Source organism: Myxine glutinosa, chromosome 2, assembly GCF_964187855.1.
Source record: "Myxine glutinosa chromosome 2, kmMyxGlut1.1, whole genome shotgun sequence".
NCBI lineage: Eukaryota > Metazoa > Chordata > Myxini > Myxiniformes > Myxinidae > Myxine > Myxine glutinosa.
The window spans coordinates 111,081,102-111,100,732 of NC_136262.1; the positions used below are offsets into that span (position 1 = coordinate 111,081,102).

The 19,631-nt window shown below is 46.3% G+C and overlaps 1 protein-coding gene across 4 annotated transcripts in view; it reads left to right on the plus strand.

Annotated features, from left to right (window-relative positions):
• The window catches only part of DHRS1 (dehydrogenase/reductase 1), a 35,440-nt gene that overhangs the window by 526 nt on the left and 15,283 nt on the right, over positions 1 to 19,631 (plus strand). The window contains exons 1-6 of one of the 4 annotated variants that reach the window (XM_068107468.2): positions 251 to 540; positions 3,978 to 4,130; positions 4,217 to 4,360; positions 6,647 to 6,726; positions 9,987 to 10,119; positions 11,362 to 11,502. In XM_068107468.2, the coding sequence (XP_067963569.1) occupies positions 3,984 to 4,130; positions 4,217 to 4,360; positions 6,647 to 6,726; positions 9,987 to 10,119; positions 11,362 to 11,502 (645 nt within the window). In that variant the 5' untranslated portion in view covers positions 251 to 540; positions 3,978 to 3,983. Of the gene's footprint in view, positions 1 to 250; positions 541 to 3,269; positions 3,342 to 3,742; positions 3,825 to 3,977; positions 4,131 to 4,216; positions 4,361 to 6,646; positions 6,727 to 9,986; positions 10,120 to 11,361; positions 11,503 to 19,631 lie in introns of those variants that run through there. The other 3 variants (XM_078771421.1, XM_068107470.2, XM_068107469.2) reach the window with 3 other exon arrangements.

Here is a 19,631-nt window from a genome sequence, read left to right on the forward strand (position 1 = left end):
GTGTTGTGTTGTTGGGGGGGGAAAGGTGTGCTTCAGGTGCTGGCGCATTAATCCTCACGGTCACCAATGTGGACTATTTGGTTAATACTTAATTGGTTATCATTAATCAAGGCGGGAAACATTTTTATCTGTATCAGGTCCATGTTACTTACACTGAACCAATCAACGGTCCGGTCCGATCCCCTCGGCGGGCTCCACCTCCCGGTCTGATGGGCGTGGCTAACGATCGCCTCGTCGGGCTCCACCTCCCGGTCCGATGGGCGTGGCTAACGATCGCCTCGTCAGGCTCCATCTCCCGGGCCTATGGGCGTGGTTAACAATCGCCTCGTCGGGCTCCACCTCCCGGTCCGATGGGCGTGGCTAACGATCGCCTCATCGGGCTCCACCTCCCGGTCCGATGGGCGTGGCTAACGATCACACTGTTTAAATCCCTCGGACGAGGTTGGTAATTGGTAATTGGTATTGAGGGAGCTACTCATCTATTGTTGCTGGTAGTCGTGGGGTGCTGGTGCTGGTGGTGCTGTTCGGTTTGTTATAAAGGTGAGTGGTCTATATTGGTCGTGGCGCAGCCACCATGATAGTTTTGGCCTGCCCTTTGGCTTTTCGTTGGGTCGTCTTCGTTCCAGGTACACAGGCAGGCTCGATTCGTGACTATCAGTGATATTCGTAACATGCTGCTCACCTATCAACTGTTTTGGTTTCGATTGATGCAATGAAAAAAAAATCTAATAATTTTTATAGCAGGTGAGCATTGCATTGTGTATCTGTTCTGAGTGGGAGGAGGCGTTTGGAATATTTTGTCCACCTGTGATGCATATTATTTGAGATACCTTTACTTGGATGGAGTGCAACACTGCGAACCTGCCTGCTACCATTGACACCATAACCACCTGTGAACCTGCTTGCTACCATTGACACCACAACCACCTGTGAACCTGCCTGCTGCCATTGACACCACAACCACCTGTGAACCTGCCTGCTACCATTGACACCACAACCACATGTGAACCTGCCTGCTACCATTGACACCACAACCACATGTGAACCTGCCTGCTGCCATTGACACCACAACCACCTGTGAACCTGCCTGCTGCCATTGACACCACAACCACCTGTGAACCTGCCTGCTACCATTGACACCACTACCACCTGTGAACCTGCCTGCTGCCATTGACACCACAACCACCTGTGAACCTGCCTGCTACCATTGACACCACAACCACCTGTGAACCTGCCTGCTACCATTGACACCACTACCACCTGTGAACCTGCCTGCTGCCATTGACACCACAACCACCTGTGAACCTGCCTGCTGCCATTGACACCACAACCACCTGTGAACCTGCCTGCTGCCATTGACACCACGGCAACCTGTGAACCTGCCTGTTGCCATTGACACCACAACCACCTGTGAACCTGCCTGCTACCATTGACACCACAACCACCTGTGAACCTGCCTGCTGCCATTGACACCACAACCACCTGTGAACCTGCCTGCTACCATTGACACCACAACCACCTGTGAACCTGCCTGCTGCCATTGACACCACAACCACCTGTGAAGCTGCCTGCTACCATTGACACCACAACCACCTGTGAACCTGCCTGCTGCCAATGACACCACAACCACCTGTGAACCTGCCTGCTGCCATTGACACCACAACCACCTGTGAACCTGCCTGCTGCCATTGACACCACAACCACCTGTGAACCTGCCTGCTGCCATTGACACCACAACCACCTGTGAACCTGCCTGCTGCCATTGACGCCACAACCACCTGTGAACCTGCCTGCTGCCATTGACGCCACAACCACCTGTGAACCTGCCTGCTGCCATTGACACCACAACCACCTGTGAACCTGCCTGCTGCCATTGACACCACAACCACCTGTGAACCTGTCTGCTGCCATTGACACCACAACCACCTGTGAACCTGCCTGCTACCATTGACACCACAACCACCTGTGAACCTGCCTGCTGCCATTGACACCACAACCACCTGTGAACCTGCCTGCTGCCATTGACACCACAACCACCTGTGAACCTGCCTGCTGCCATTGACACCACAACCACCTGTGAACCTGCCTGCTGCCATTGACACCACAACCACCTGTGAACCTGACTGATACCATTGACACCACAACCACCTGTGAACCTGCCTGCTGCCATTGACACCACAACCACCTGTGAACCTGCCTGCACTCAGCTTTGCTCCAATGAGATCGCTGAATAAAGTCAGCAGCACGAGGCGGCCCAAAGTTGCTCGCGCAGGAAACGCACAAGATGGCGCTGAGTCGCCGCCGACATGAGGCAAGCAGACAGGATAGCCTCCTTCACCTTGCCCGCGACCTCCTCTGTATCCGAAGAGCACCACCGCTAACAACACCTCCTCCTCCGACTGCTATTCAAAAGTCCCACAACAGCTCCGAAAGCTCATCAAAAACGCCACACGAGCGGCAGACAAGAGACAAAGGACAAAGAGACCCAGAGTCAGATGCGTTCTTCCTCCTCTCTCCTGCTCGAACCTTCTCACTCTGACGTCACCCCCGACCAATCGCCCGACCCTCGGGGAGTGGCCTCACGGCCCTGCTCTTTCTGGAGATGGGGCTTAGTTGCCGATTAAGCCCCAGTCACACCGGGCCTGCGACCTAGCTGCGACCGAAAATTTTGTGAATCGCGGGCAAATCATAGAAAGAGCGCGCGACTGGTCGCAGAGGTCGTGGGTGATCGCCAGAGCAAAATCAGTCGCAGCAAGGTCGATGGTCATGTTCAAAACTTCTGACCTGCGATTCCAAATCGTAAGAGGTCGCAGACAGGTCTTACATGGTCGTACCACCAGTCGTGCATGGACGCACCACCAGTCGTGCATGATCGCGGGCCAAGTAGTCGCACGATTGGTCGTGCTACTGGTCCTGCCACCTGACGATTGGTGGTGCCACCTGTCGTTCAACCTCACGATCGGTAGTGCGAGCGTTCGCAGGTCGCCACGATTGACCGTATGATTGGTGGCTGATCGCCACCACTATTCGCATGATTACCTACGATTGATCTTGCGATCGATCTTCTCCAATCGTTGGTGATCGCACAAGCACGAGTACCACCAATCGTACGATGACCCCTAAGACCAATCGCTGTTTGCGATCGCAAATGGAGAGCATAGCAAACATTGACGATTGGTCGTACCTCGGCCAGATTGCCAGCAATCGCACGATCCAGAAATCGTACGATCCAGTGTGACTGAGGCTTTACGATTGCTTGGAGGTGGGGTTTCGTCTGCTCGGGAATGTTCGGGTCTGTCGGCTATGGTGGGGCGGCGTTTAGCCCGATCAGGAATGTTCGGGTACTGTCCATGCTTTCATGTCTTTCCAGGGTGTAAAAATATTTTTCGTAAACTTAAGACGAATCGCTAAATCTGGATATAAAATGGTTGGAAATTTTGTCTCTTCTGTTCCTTGCTGTATTCGGCAAATCATACGGCTCTGTTTCCTATCAACTGTATTTTGTTATAATATCGCTCCCTCGACAAAGCGTCCATCGTATTGACGTGTCCAAGCTTCGGGTCAAGCTTTCACTGATCATTTGGCCATGAAAAAGCACAAAAAGCACAATAACCCAACCGACCATGAGTGTGGATGGTTTTTATTTATTTATTTATTTTTAACTGTTGCCGAGCTAAGCTCCCCTCAGATGGATTGAGGTGCCAGAGTGTTGCTCCGGTGAACTCGACAGCACCACACCCCTGATTGTAACCGAGTACAAAGTCTATTCTATCTTTGCTTTTCTTTTTTAACGTGCAAGATATTTATAGGCAGAAGTTTTGCTTGTAACTAAAACTTTCATGTCATCTGCATGATATACATAGATATTTATTAAATGATGACAAACCTATTGTAAGGGAAAAAATGACATTGATAAATAATAAGAAATTCAATGAACAAAAGTGTTGTGGTTATTTATTTATTTATATTCACAACAGGGTGAAATGGCGCAGTTGGCCGGTAAAGTGTGTGTGGTGACTGGTGCATCGAGAGGCATTGGGAAGGGTATCGCCTTGCAGTTGTGCGGAGCTGGAGCCACCGTCTACATAACTGGGAGGAACTCCGAAACCCTCAGAGAGGCTGCAAACGAGGTCGTGCATCCTGGAGCTTCTGCCTCCTTTGTTGGTTCTAACCCTATATATCACAGTGGTTGTCTAACTCTGACATTTGTTTTCAGATTGAAAATCGTGGAGGCCGCTGCCTTCCTGTACGCTGTGATTCGACAAATGATTTGGAAATCCAGAGTCTCTTTGATCAAGTAAAGAAAGAGCAGAACGGAAGGTTGGACATCCTTGTGAACAATGCCTATGCCGGAGTTGATGTGAGTGAACTTTACGTAAACTTTGTGCTCATTCTCATCGACCATGTGTCTTATACTCTTTTGAAGTGATCAAAGGCTTGTGGTGTAACTTGTAGTCTTCTTCTTCATTTGAATACAGCACAAGGCTGCCAGATAGCAATCATTGGCTGAGGATTAGAGTAGGAATTTGTAATTTGTTCATGGTGCCGGTGATAGCTCGCCTCCTCTTGTCGAAGGACACCGTACGATCTTTAACGTCCACCAACGAATGCTGGCAGACGGGATGCCCATTTTAACGTCCATCTGAGGGACGGCACGCACATTAATGATTCACCCTGCTTGTGAAACCCCGGGATTCAAACCCAGGCGAGGCAGCCTCTCGCCCATCTTGTCAGCCCGGAACTTGTAGTGCAATTGGATGTCGGAAAAGGACATTTGGGAAACGTCGGTGTATGTTTGCATGAATTCAAAGGCCATCAGTAAGGTATTGTCGTGTGAATACCCTTGGTGAACACCGTAGGGTAGCACAGATGACTAAACGAACTTTAACACTTCGAGGTGTTCAGTTCAATGGCGGAGTTGATACACGTGGGGAGCAAATGGGGGAGAAGATAAACCGGAGAGCTTACCTTCGCGGATCGCACCGTCAGTCCTCGAACCTGTAATAAATAAACTCACACAAAACGGAATTAAAATGTACAAAAATAAACAGGTTTATTAAATAAAATGGTGGTAACAAGGAAAGAACACGATAAAACTCGATTCATAAATGGGATGTCCCCACAGACAGACTAGAAAAACAGTCGAAGGGAAAAAGAACTGGAAAATAAATGTGTTTGATTATTTAGCTCAACTTGGCTGGGGTGTCTCGTCAATCGTCCAGGCCCTCCCCGAGCGCACAATCCAGGCGCGGCTCTGGTGTTGGCAGGAAAAAGGCCTCACTCGCCCTCGTTCACTAGGTCGCGCTCGTTGGCGCGAAACAGGCCTTATGCGCGAAGCGAACGACAGGCGTGCAGCCCACTCTTCCACGCCGTGCTCGTCCACCCGTCCTCTGCACAGAAAACCGCAGTTCCCGGGCCGCAGCTCTTCCTCCGCACAACCACCTGCAAGATGTCCTAACACGGCCGCTCAGGATGAAGCCTCCCCGTGCAGAGAGCAAGCACAACCATCCACTTTGACATCCAGAACGAGAAGGGAAAATGTCCGCCGCTCCAACTACTGGATGAACTGGAGAATGGATAACTGAAGGAGAATGGATGAACTGAGGGAGGATATTGGTGTGTTTGCTGAGATGGGCTGGACACTTGGTGCAGATGGGGGAAGAGAAAATGACAAAGAGAGTGGATAGGTTGATGGAACGTGGTAGGAGGAAAAGAGATAGACCATGGTTGAGATGGGAGGATTGTGTGAAGAGGGATATCAGTATGGTGGAGGTGGTTGGAGGGTGGTGAGTTGGCTGAGGACAGACATGAGTGGAGGAGTATTTTAGTCAAGGCAGCGCAGGAGCTTGGCACCATCGGGTATCACCCGTATAAAAGGGAAGAGGAGGAGAACAACATGTGCCCGCACTCAGACGAACGTTAAACGGGCGTCCCGTCTGTCAGCATTCGTTGGTTGACGTTAAAGATCTCACGGTGTTATCGTGCCTCGATGTCCGCTTGTCCGAGAAGAACGTAGGACAAACGCCTTGAGAATATGAGCCGTTTATATTACGGAGCAGTTACACATGCGGGAAAATAGGAGGGCACGAAACTGGCCGGTCCTTTCTCGAAATATATTTACCAGCGCATCCTGTTTATATACACAGGGGTTAGCGCAAAAAAAGATAAGATGTCTCCACTGGGAGCTTGCCCAGAGGGTTTCGTCACATGCTCATAGCAGCACACCAATCCCCTCAAGGTTCACCCTTATCAGTTGCGGAGGCCATTACACTATAAGACGAGCATTCCTGTGTTCAATTCATATGGAAAATGCAAGTTGGCTTTGCAGAGGAGATACAATAACACATTTGAGAGAACATCGACCTACATTCTGTTCTAAAAGAATGCAAGGCCAAATTAAAATGGAAGTAAATGAAATGTCTTCGACAGTGTCCTTCATGTAGAGTAGGCGAGCCATCGCCGGCCCCATGGCCAAATTACAAATTCCTGCCATAACCTGCAGAGGGCACATCAGCGGCACGGCCGCACCCTCAGCCAGTGATGCATACAGAAGAAGACTTGCGTTGGTCTTCCTGTAATTTACACATTTTCTGTATTGTGTGCACCTATGGATTTGTGATCAGTTGCTCTCTTCTCCCCACTGTAGCTCCTGTTCTCGACCATGGGAAAACCATTTTGGGAATTGCCCGTGTCTGCATGGGACACTATTAACAACACAGGCCTCAGGTACGTAGTCAGAATGGTTTGTAGTTGGATGTATTTTTAGCTCACCTGGAACGTAGTTCCGGGAAGATTATGCGATGGCGCGTCGTCCGTCCGTTAGTCTGTCTGTAAACACTTGCAACTTCTTCTCCGAAACCGCTGATGGGATTGTGACCAAACTTGGCACAAATTATATTTTGTGTGCTGTGACTCGTTTGGTCATGGCATTTAAAATATTGGGGTTTAAGGGGGTCTACCTGGGGTCAAAGTGGATCCAGGTTTGACCCCCTCACAATAGGAATTTGCTTCATCCTCTGAAACTACACACACTATTTCGATGAAACTTGACCACAACCTTCATTTAGCTGTATTTAACTGGAGCGCTTTGCACACAATTAAATGGCGGAGATTAAAAGTGTTAATCAGAGTTGCTGGAATCCTCAGTTTGTCCATCTTCACCCAAACTTGGATTTATATTAAAAGTCTGAACAGCATCAATCTACATGGCGATGGTATCCTCACTGTGACGCTGTACCCCGGCATGAACCGCTTTAACAACAAGATGGTGGACATTTGTGGCAAGCGTTGATGAAGTTGAAGATTCATTTTGTTTTTGACATTTTTTGATTTCTCAGCAGCATGTGCGACAATATAGTGGCCTGAAAAAAACAAAAAAAACAAGTACATATACATTCAAAGTACACCGCCCCCATGCCAAATAATTAAATATCCTCCAGCGCGGCATTGCCGGGGCGCCAGTGCAGCTCATATAGACTGTATTTGGAGGGAGAGGTGCACAATATTTGATTGATTAATTGCATAATTAAAATCAATAAAAGATGGTCATAAAATATTTTCTTGATCAATTGGCTAATAGCTCCCGGGGTGTGTACCCCGGTTTAGAATAGGTACACCGTATCGCTGCGCATCGTAAGAGGCGACCAAGGGTTGGCATCAGGAAGGGCATCCGGCCATAAAAACATTGCCTCAAACAGGGAACCATGATTGTCATGGTGCCCGCAAGGCTAACCCCCGCTCCAGCGGGGAAAATGGCCTTAAAACGATCATTCATTCATTCAATTGGCTAATAGCATAACTAAACCACTAGTGCTTCATCCAAAGATGTAACTTTTAGAAATGTAATTAAATAAGTCATGAATAAAAAAAATGTATTTATTTATTTATTAATCAATAATTAATTAATTGATTAATCAATAAATCAAAAATACCCTTTACAGATACATCACTTGGTCATTGTCATGTCCAAACCTGGTGTTGGCTTAGCGGTTAGGGTGCCGGCTTGGGATCCTAGGATCCTGGGTTCGAATCCCGGTGGATCCAGGGGGGTTGACTCAGCCTGTCATCCTTCCGAGGTTGGCAAATTGAGTACCAGCTTGCTGGGATGAATGATCCCGGTGTGTACCCCGGTTTAGAATAGGTACACCGTATCCCTGCGCATCGTAAGAGGCGACTAAGGGTTGGCGCCAGGAAGGGCATCCGGCCATAAAAACATTGCCTCAAACAGGGAACCATGATTGTCATGGGGCCCGCAAGGCTAACCCCCGCTCTAGCGGGGAAAAATAGCCTTAAAACGATCATTCATTCATTTCATATTGTCATGTCCAAATATCAGCTTCCTTGCTCAAAAGTTGCCTGAGATATTGGCCAGATGAGAAAGAAAATAAATAAATGATTAATAACTAAAATAAATAAATAATAATAGTAAAAAAAAAAAAAATCAATCAATTGCCTAATAGAACACATAAACCACCACCATTTCAACCGAATCTGTAACTTTAAAAAAAAAAAGTTTTAGTCATTAATCGAATAATTAAATAATTAATCGATTAATTGATTAATCAATAAATCAAAAATAGCTTTTACAGCCAAATCACTTGGTCATTGGCATGTCCAAATATCAGCTTCCAAACTAAAAAGGTGCCTGAGATAATGGCCAGAAGAGAAAGGAAATGTAGAAGTACAGTAAAACTTCCTCCAACGAGGTTTCCAATTCACGCGCTGAATTAAATGCGTCAAAACCTCCCCAACGCGAGGGTGTGTTTCACATTTACGCGATTGTGGCTTGTGTTTTCCCAAAGATTTATACTATTCTTATTCCTTGTTACTGCACTGTACCTTACTTAACCCTTGTACACACAAGGCAGGTGTTCTTAGGCTGAATACAAGGCTAAAAAGACCCCCCTTGTGTGGACAAGGGTTAATTAATATTTAATTTATACATACGATGATACGAGTCGCCATTTGCCATCATCGGCGGTCGCAGTTCGATTTTGTATTCTGGATTAATTGCGACAAAAACGGCCGGCGTTTCCCCAAAGATTTTATTCTTTTTCCTTATTCCTTATTACCTTGCTTAATTACTATTTAATTTATATACACGCGCGGCACGAGATGCCACCTGTCACCATCTCCAAACCTGCCGCCATCGAGTGAATTTAGGTCGATCATTATGGCTCACACCCAGATCATTATGATCATTATGGCTCCCATCGTCGATCATCATCACCCAAACCTCCAACAACCACCTCACAATAAGGTGTTATTTTGCAATAATACAGTACTATTATGATACTAACACTTATTTTAATGTATATTTAATAATGCTGCACCATTCCACACAAAAAAACATGTTTAAAAAAAAATTAAATAATAAGAAAGTCTTTTCGGGTCAGTTTTTTGGGAGCCGGGAACGTATCCACAATTTCCCCATACGCTTAATGATTCCTCCAACGTGAATTACTCCAACACGAGTTTATCCCAGAACGTATCCTCCACGTTGGAGGAAGTTTTACTGTACTTAATTAATCGCTAATAATTAAATAACTAATCAATTAATTGATTAATAAAAAACCAAAAAATACCGTTTTTGACAAAGTACTTGCTCACTATTGTGCCGAAATTTCATCTTCATAGCTCAAAGGATGGCTGAGATATCGCCCGGACAAACAAACAAACAAGAAAGCAAGAACAACCAAAGTCAAAACTGAGTACTCCCTTTCAGCGTGCGTCATTGCCGAGCCCCCTTCGGTGCCCGGCAATGACGTTTTGCAGCGCCTGGAGATGGCATAGGAAAGGAGCGGTGTACAACAATATGCCGCACATATCTTTTGTTTTTGTTTTTTCCTGCATATGCCATCTTGTTAACACTCCTGTGGAAGGCACAACATGTGGTATTCTTTATCATGATTACACCTTCTGTTGAAGTAATGATTGTGTGTGAAGAATCATTTTGCTTGAATCTTGTTTGGTCCATTGGCCTGCAGGAGTCATTATGCGTGTACAGTGTTGGCGTCTCGGCTCATGGTGGAAAACAAGCAAGGCCTCATCATCACCATTTCCTCTTTCGGTGGTCTTCGCTATTTATTCAGTGTCCCCTATGGTGTCGGCAAGGCAGCCGTAAGTGGAAACTACAAAGACACAACTTACCTTTTCATTATAGTCTGTTACTTTCACCTGTGGTGCAAAGAGCTGGTGGAAAAAATCTGATCTGATCTGTCCCATGACCTTGGATACCATTGAGACACCATGTGGGTTTTCCAATGGACAAATTGACAGGCAGTGCCCATGATCTTCTTCCTCAGCTAAGTTAAGACAGAAATTTGGAATTTGGCAGTGGTGCCAGTACACAATGGCCTACTCATTTGAAAAGGTACGATTGGGGTTTTTCCACCAGCAGATGACAGCAGACGGGATACTTGGCTTCACGTCCCTCTGAAGGATGTTGGATGTCATCTATGTCACAAATGTCTCTGAATGTCACACCTTGGGGTGGGGGAGGGGAGGAGAGAAGAGGGGAGAGGAGAAGAAGTACCGGTGGTCTCACCACCACTCCCATGGCCACTCCCAATTGGCCCCGCACTGCTTGGTGGGCATGGCTCCCATTGGTTTTCATCGGCACTATCGATTGGCCAATACTGTACCTATGTTCCAGGGTCGATTGGCCCTCATTGGCTAGTGTCTGCCGGCGCTGATAGAAACCTCACAATATTTGGGAAAATCAGGATGCATTGGGACAAACCCTCTCACAACTTTTCACCAATAACATTAATTGTCAACAAATAACTACTTTGTCAGTGGTGAAGAAGAGCTGCTAGTGGGGATATCCTAATGGACCCCAGTCACGACAAATGTGCAAACGGATACTTCCTCGCCATTTTGGAAAATGATGGCAATTTTGCGTTGGACAATTGAGTGAATGATCTTTCTTTGGATGATCATTATTCTTTCAGCCATTGCAATTATGACAGACCCAAAAATCTTTGTTTTTAATTCTAGAATCCAATATTTCACATTTTTGGACAATGACGGAAGTTTTTATCAGAGGAAAGTTTGCAGAAGACAAATCCTTGCTCTGTCGGAAACCAAATCTACTTGCTGTTGAAGTGTTTGGAGAATTTGGTGATAAATGATGTTTTGAGACCTGGATGATGAAGACAAAGGGACTCGATTATGAAGAAGAGGACTTGCTCTGCGAGATTGTGCTTTTGCGGAATTTTTTTTTTATCCCATATGTATCGACCCCCGAGCCCACTCTTGATTCTGGATGTGCCAGATGTATAGCCCTTCCTGTAGTTGAGACGATATTTCCTCTGAAAATGTGATTATTCCTTTTATTTTTGTTTTCACCACCGTGTGCAGTGTGATCGGATGGCAGCGGATACTGCTATCGAACTGCGTCGGCATGGTGTGGCAAGCGTATCTCTTTGGCCTGGTGCTGTACAAACTGAGATTGTGCGTGAACAGATTATTGAGGCACCTGCTGAAAAGGTGAACCAAAAGGTACGATTGTGGAAACATGAGGATTATGACTCGAGTGTAAAATCCCAGGTAGTGTATTAGTTGTCTTAATATTATTGCTCTTCTTTCAATACATGTGCAAAGCTCCCTTTGCGAGTCCTACCATAAAGGTGTGCTGCCATCTTGTGTGAGAAGCAGGTTAGGTTAATATTAGGTGTGTGCATGTGCATAGCGGGTGGATTGAAAAGTGAGATCAACAGGGATGGTAAAAGACCAAGGCCAACAACCGACATTTTTGTGTGAGAAGCAGACACTGTGATAGCTTCATGTTGCAACATGCCAATGACACAGTAGCCCTTATAGCAGAGGAAACGAAAGTGAACTAGAACGGGCACTCGGTAGAGCGCATACCTTCGCCGCAGCTACTGTTCTGTACTTGGCATGGGAGTGTAGGGAACAGAACAGTGAACAGTTTGGTGCTGATTTCATGCAAATCGGATAAGAATTGACCGAGTTATGACAAAAAACGCACATTTTGCAAGGTCGTGACCCCCCTGACCTTTGACCCCCAACCGCTAACAAGGGTAATGTCTTCACTGGGTCATGTCGTATATCACAAGATCGGGCATTGAATTCTGAACATTTTGGCATTAGTTACATGCCAATTGGATAAAAATTGACCGCGCTATGGTAAAAATACGATTTTGACCTTTTCGTGACCTTGACCTTTGACCCGATTGCTCCCAAAATCTAATCAAATGTGTCCCGTATAATAACCAATCATCCCACCAAATTTCATGTAATTCGGTTGAATACTTTTTGAGTTATGCGAATAACATACACACACACACACACACAGACATACAAATAAATACACAGCGATCAAAACATAACCTTCCGCTTTTGCGAAGGTAAAAAGTGGCTTAGAAATTGATTTGAAAATCATTTCATGTTAGAGACAGGCATCCAGTGGGAAGAGTTGGGGCATGGGGTGGTGCATTGGGAAAGTGTGGATGCCAGCTGAGATTTTCCCGAAAAGGGTCATTTTAACCCCTTTTTTTGCTAAATCAGTATTTCCGAAGTGTTGAAAAAGAGAAGAGATGTTTGTAACAATATCCCATTTATTTGCCCAGCCATTTTACTCTACATGGGGTTTTTATACATCATTTTGTTGCTGATGATATTGCCTACAAAATGCATCTCAGTATTTTAAAAAATATTTATAATTAAGGGGTTACCATGGTTACAGTGGGGGTCAAAGGTCAACCTATGGCAAAGATATATAATTTTCTCTCACTTTCTAATAGATAGGCAAAATGCCATATAAAACTAAATTTACTGGTTCTAATTGCTTTTATTTATCAATCCTCACATAGAAGAGCAGTTTTTAGTGAGGGAAGGTTGATGTAATACCCCCCTGTGGGCAATTAGTGAAGGGTGAAAATTAACCTTTTCTTCAAAAATACATAGAAATTGTGAAAAAAAACCTCTGTTTTGTATTTACCGGTACATGGAATTGTTAAGTGTGATGTTATAGCATACAGTATGCATTGGAAAATGTCTCCAAACCACCATGGTCAAGATTCCTAGTATTGTTTGAGACTCCATCAAAGAAGAAGTCCTCAAGGCTGGTGAAACAGGAGCATCCCTAGTTGAAACATTTGTCTCCACTCGCCTTATTGAGAAGTCAACAGACTTTCATGCTACATTATCTAGGAACAAAACACCATCAATAAGCAGGATGTACAAAGTAAGCATTCAACCAAGTGGAGCTGGCAAACAGAAAGAGATCAAAGCTGACAGGAATCTAATCCAAAGACTGTTTGTGGCAGCACAGGGAGGGAGAGATGTCGACCTGAATAACATCCTGAGGCATGAGCTTTCATCAGTCCCACGTGCACTAGCAGACACCAATGGGAAACTCCATTCTACTGACAAGTCCCAGCTTCAAGAAATGCTGACCAAGGACATAGTGTCAAAAAACCTTCCCGAGAGTACAGCAAAAACCTGCTTGATCATTGACGGCCCTGCACTGATACAAGCAATTGGCAAGCCTGAGAAATCAGAGACTTTTGGAGATCTGAGCAATGTATTCTGTACCAGTGTCTTAAACCGCTTGGTCCCATGTACTCAAGGGTTGATGTTGTGTTCGATCGGTATCAGGAGGTCTCCATCAAGTCTGGCACAAGGGAAAAAAGAGCCGGCAAAACCCGCCCAATCAGACGTGTCATCAGTTCAAAGGACGTGAAGCTCCCCTCCAACTTCAACTCATTCCTCAGCCTCTCTGCCAACAAGGCTGACTTGGCAGCATTTCTTTCCGGATCTCTCATAGAGATGGCGGAGAAGGAGCTACAGCCAACATATGAATTAGTTGTTGCCGGCGGGTTTGAGGATTTGATGAGGGTATTGGATTTCTACCGGCAGGAGCACCAACTCCACGAACGCAAACCATGAAGAGGCGGACACCAGGATCATCCTGCATGCCAGGGATGCGACACTACAGCGCTACCAGAGATGTGTCCTTCAATGCCGAGACACAGATGTCCTGGTTGTGGCACTGGGCCTGCAAGATCACCTATCTCCAGAGGTGTGGTTCAGTTCAGGATTGAAATCCAAACGTCCCTTCATCCCCATCCATCAGATCTCACTACCAGAAGACCAAATTCAGACAATTCTTGCATTCCATGCACTAACAGGTTGTGACACAGTCAGCCAGTTCGCCGGTATAGGGAAGAAGACTGCGTTGAAAGTGTTCACTGAAGAGTCAGCATGCCTCCAGAAGATGGGGTCTAAAAACATCAGTGACCAATTGATCCAAGACGCTGAGAAGTTTGTGTGCAAACTGTACCTAAAAACCACCCCTCTTACGGCAATTGATCAAGTTCGCCGAGAAATGTTCCTTCAAGGAAAGCGTTCGCTTGAGGCTCTTCCCCGCTCCAAGGATGCACTGGACATGCATATTCGTCGAGCAAACTACCAATGCCTTGTCTGGAAGGAGTCACTAAGCCCAGTGCAAGATCTGCCTGATCCAACAACCAGTGGATGGAAGAATGATAGTAGTGGAAACCTCGTTCCCAATTTGATGACCCTGAGCCCTCTTCCAAAAGTTTGCAAGGAGCTTGAGAGCTGCTTTTGCACATCTGGTTGTGGAAAAAGATGCGGCTGTTTCCGTGCAGGACAAAAGACCTGCATTAGTGCTTGCACTTGTAGGGGATCATGCACCAATTCACAGGATGATGATGAAGATGTGTAGGTAGTCGGAGCCCCGGTTCAAACTATGTTATCCGTAGGTTGTTGGCAAACAGAATAAAGTCTCAAACAATACTAGGAATCTTGACCATGGTGGTTTGGAGACATTTTCCAATGCATACTGTATGCTATAGTATCACACTTAACAATTCCATGTACCGGTAAATACAAAACAGAGGTTTTTTTCACAATTTCTATGTATTTTTGAAGAAAAGGTTAATTTTCACCCTTCACTAATTGCCTACAGGGGGGTATTACATCAATCTTCCCTCACTAAAAACTGCTCTTCTATGTGAGGATTGATAAATAAAAGCAATTAGAACCAGTAAATTTAGTTTTATATGGCATTTTGCCTATCTATTAGAAAGTGAGAAAATTATATATTTTTGCCATAGGTTGACCTTTGACCCTACTGTAACCATGGTAACCCCTTAATTATATATATATATATATATTAAAAATACTGATGTATTTTGTCGGAAATATCATCAGCAACAAAATGATGTATAAAAACCCCATGTAGAGTAAAATGGCTGGGCAAATAAATGGGATATTGTTACAAACATTGCTTTTTGTTACAAATGGGAAATGGGATATTGTTACAAACAGCGAAGCTGTCCCTGCGCGCACAAGCTCCTTGCAAGCTTTTGGAAGAGGGCTCAGGGTCATCAAATTGGGAACGACGGCGAGGTCACGTCTTTTCGAAGCTGTCCCTGCGCGCACGCTTTCGAAGCTAAGTGATCTTTGACATTTGTGTTTTTGGCGTATCTTTATCTTTCTTTCGGTGCATGTACCTATTGGGGTGACTTTAATAGGTTTTTCGGTGTTGGTTTTTCATACCTGTGTACAGAATCGTCGGTTTTTTCGTATCGTATATTCTGAGGCCTAGTGTAGTACTTGTAGTAGGCTACCGTGTCCTCAGACCTTGGCTTGAGGCTTTTGTTTTTTGTCTCAGCGGTTCTTCGATCGCGCTGCAACCACTGTCGGTCTCTGTTTTTCACGGTCTTTTCACCCATACTCCCTTGTTTTAAAATCTCAAAAAAAAAAAAAAAATTTTTTTTCCTTCCCTGTTCTTATCCGCTTGTGCGTTCTTATTTGTTCTTTCGTTCTTCGTTTTTCTCTCTCGTTCTTCGTTATTTGTTCTTTCGTTCTTCGACCACGTTGTTCGAGATCACGTGATCAAGTTGTTAATACATGTTTCATCTGTCCCCTGAAGAATTTTATTATTATGTCATATTCTATAACACTTTTATCTACTTCTTCTATAAAAGGATGCTTTCGACTTGCTCACCAATTCTATTCATTCAAAAAAAAAATTCCATCTCTTACAGTGCATCTTTCATTCACTCCCTAAACTCTCCAGAACTCCACCCATCCTTCAGCGTCCTCAAACGTATTTTTGACTCGAATGTCTCAAGAAACTCATTTTGCAATAAATGTTCGTTTCCCATAAATCGTACACTTTTCAAAATCCAATCACACCCCTCCCCTCCAAATCTTCCCCATCACCCATCTCTGTCAAATCTTCCCCCTTGCCCCTCCCCCCCAAATCTTCCCAAACACCCATCCCTTTCAAATCTCCCCCCCTGCCCCTTCCCTCCTAAACTCCCCCCACACCCCTCCCCTCCGAGACTCTCCCTCACTCCTCCCCTCCTAGACTCCCCTCTCACCCCTCCTCCTCAAAGCGTCCTCCCCGCTTCTTCCCCCTTCCAACTTTCACCTTCATCTTCCTCAACCTTCTGCCTCACTCTTCCCCCTCAAATAACACCTCACTGCGCCTCACCCAAACACCATCAAACATTTTGTCCGCCCCATTCTTCCCTTTCTCCAAGCTATTCTGTAATCTCTGACACACCTGCAACAGCTCTCCCTACCTCTTCCTCCTCTTCCACATCCTGCCCTACCGCTCCCCCATCCCCCCCCCCCCCCCGTTCTGTATCCGATACTCCCCCTTCCTCTTCCTTAACAGTATGGACCTCAAACATCCGGGGCCTTCGCTCAAACTTAACTGATCTCTCCATACAGGTTGCTTCTGACAAACCAGACGTGATCTGCTTAACAGAAACCTTCCTCCTTAATGATGTCTCTGATTCCTTGGTATCTCTCCCAGGTTACTCCCTCCTCCGGTATGATAGACCTGAGCCTCGTCCTGGAGGTGGGGTTGCTATCTTTATAAAAAACTCTCTTCCTCACTCGCCCTGCACTGCCCTCTCTCCACCTCACCCCCAGGAATACCTTTGGCTACGGCTTCCCCTTCGCTCCCACCTTTTGTTCATATGCGTGTTGTACCATCCACCAAACAGTGATGGCTCCATCTACATCTCGCTGTCTGATAATATGGACCAACTTCTATCTACCCATCCCAACTCTCTCTTCCTCATATGTGGTGATTTCAACTGTCACCATGCCAGTTGGCTGGGGGTGGGTACCTCTCTCACCAGCCATGGCTCTTCAGCAAAGGACTTCTGTGACTCACTGGGACTGACACAATCTGTCAATTTCCCAACCCGGATCTCAGTCAACAGAGAATCTTCTCTTCTGGACTTGGTTATGACTAACTTCCCTGAAAATGTCTGCTGCTCTTCTTCTGCTCCAATCGGCTCTTCTGATCATGTGCTTGTTAAAGTGGACATCTCTCTGACCATTTTCAGAGAGCCTCCTCAGCGTCGACGAGTCTGGCATTTCACTCAGGCCAACTGGCACGGTCTTCAAGCAGCCATCAATCATCTGGACTGGTCTCCCATCTCTACTGCCTCTGACATCAACTCATCCTGGGAATTCTTCCAAAGTAAATTGCTCTCTCTCATGCACAGATTTATCCCTTCTCTTCTTCAGTTGTCATACCCTTCCTCCCGTCCATGGTACACGGAATCTTGTGGTGAGGCTATTGCCCAGAAACAACTTGCTTTCGTCTCCTGGAAAGCAAATCCAACGGAAGGAAATCTCATTTCCTTTCACAAAGCCCGAAACAAGTGTGTGTCCACCCTCAGGAGAGCCAGGAAACAATATCTCTCCGTCCTCAGGACCGAACTCTCTTATCTGTCTCCCTCTTCCAAATCCTGGTGGCGTCTGGTAAAATCTGTTTCTGGTGTTTGTTCCCCCTCCATCCCCTCCCTCACCTTAAATGGCCACACGGCTGACTCCGCACGTGAAAAAGCTGAATGCCTCAACTCTGTGTTTGCCTCTAAATCTTGTGTCCCAAACCCATCCCTCTCTGTACCCACCGTACCCAGTCGTACCCAGCTGCTCCTGGACTCTGTGTCCTTTCCTCCTGACAAGGTGGAAAAGTTTCTGTCAACCCTCGACTCTGATTCTGCAACTGGACCTGACGGCATCAGCCCACGGGTCCTAAAATCTTGTTCTTCCGCTCTTTCACACCCTCTCTCTGTTCTCTTCACCCTCTCTTTTGCTCAAGGTCATCTTCCATCTGCTTGGAAATCTGCCAACATCACCGCTTTGCACAAAAAAGGTGCAAAAACAGATCCAAGCAACTACAGACCAATCAGCCTTCTCCCAATTATCAGCAAAGTCATGGAATCCATCATTGCTTCAGATATGAAATCTTTCCTCTTCTCCAATGGCTTGATCTCTGATCATCAATTTGGTTTCAGACCTGGACACTCCACTCTGGACATGCTGCTTCTGCTTTCTCAACAATGGATGGAGGTCCACAATGCCAAACAGGAAATTAGAGCAGTCTCCCTTGACATATCACGTGCCTTCGATACGGTCTGGCACCCCGCTCTGCTCACCAAACTCTCCTCTTTTGGTATCCATGGAAATCTCCACGCATGGCTGGCGGACTTCCTCTCTAGTCGTAGTCAACGTGTGGCCCTGAATGGGTTTCTCTCATCTCCTCTTCCTGTTCAGGCTGGAGTTCCCCAAGGCAGTGTTCTGGGCCCTGTGCTTTTTCTGGTCTTCATCAATGATCTCTCTGACTCTCTTGAAAATCCTCTCTATCTCTTTGCTGACGACTCTACTCTCTGTCGCTCCATTCTTCATCCCTCAGATCGGCAGTCTGCAGCCTCCTCACTCTCTGCAGACCTTGACAAAATCACAGACTTGGCAAACAAGTGGAACATGTCTTTCAATCCTGACAAATCTCACACTCTTACGATGTCTCTCCGAAAAGACCGACTGGACAACCCTCCCATCCACTTTCTGAATAATCCTCTCCAAGAAGTTCTGTCACTCAAGCTTTTGGGTCTCACTATCTGCCATGATCTTTCCTGGAAAAACCACATTTCAAATCTGGCCTCCAAAGCCAGTCGCCGACTGGGCATTCTCCGTCGTGCGAAGTCCTTCCTTGGCACACCTGAGCTCCTCACCACATACAAGGCTTTCATCCGCAGCTCAATGGAATACTGCTCTCCCCTCTGGGCTGGTGCTCCTGCCTCACACCTAGCTCACCTTCGCGCTGTTGAAACCAAAGCATTCAGAATCATTGGAATCTCCCGCGATGAAGCTAACTCCAAGGGCCTCTCACTCACTCACTCACCGCAGGCAGGTTGGTGGTCTTTCCGTCTTCTACCGACTCCTCTCTGGCCTTGCCCCCCCAGCTCTCTCTGGGCTCTGTCCCGCAAATATTCCTACAGGTCGCACAAGATCTGCCTGCAACCCTCTTTTGGTTAAACTGCCAAAATCAAGACTCTCTGCTCACCTTCACTCCTTCATTCCTCTTTTCTCCCGCCTCTGGAACAAACTCCCTCACTCTCTTCAATCCCACTCCACCCTCCAAGTCTTTAAAACAGCTGTTCACCACCATCTCTTATCTTCCCCCATCCAAAACCTTGATCTTTTCTACCCCCGCTAATTTCACCCCAATTCCACTTTTTGAAATACCAACTTCTGTCTGTCCTGGAAGTCCTTGGTGTCCTTGTGCTTTATACTTCCCCCTCCCGCCCCCCCCCCCCCCTTCCCAT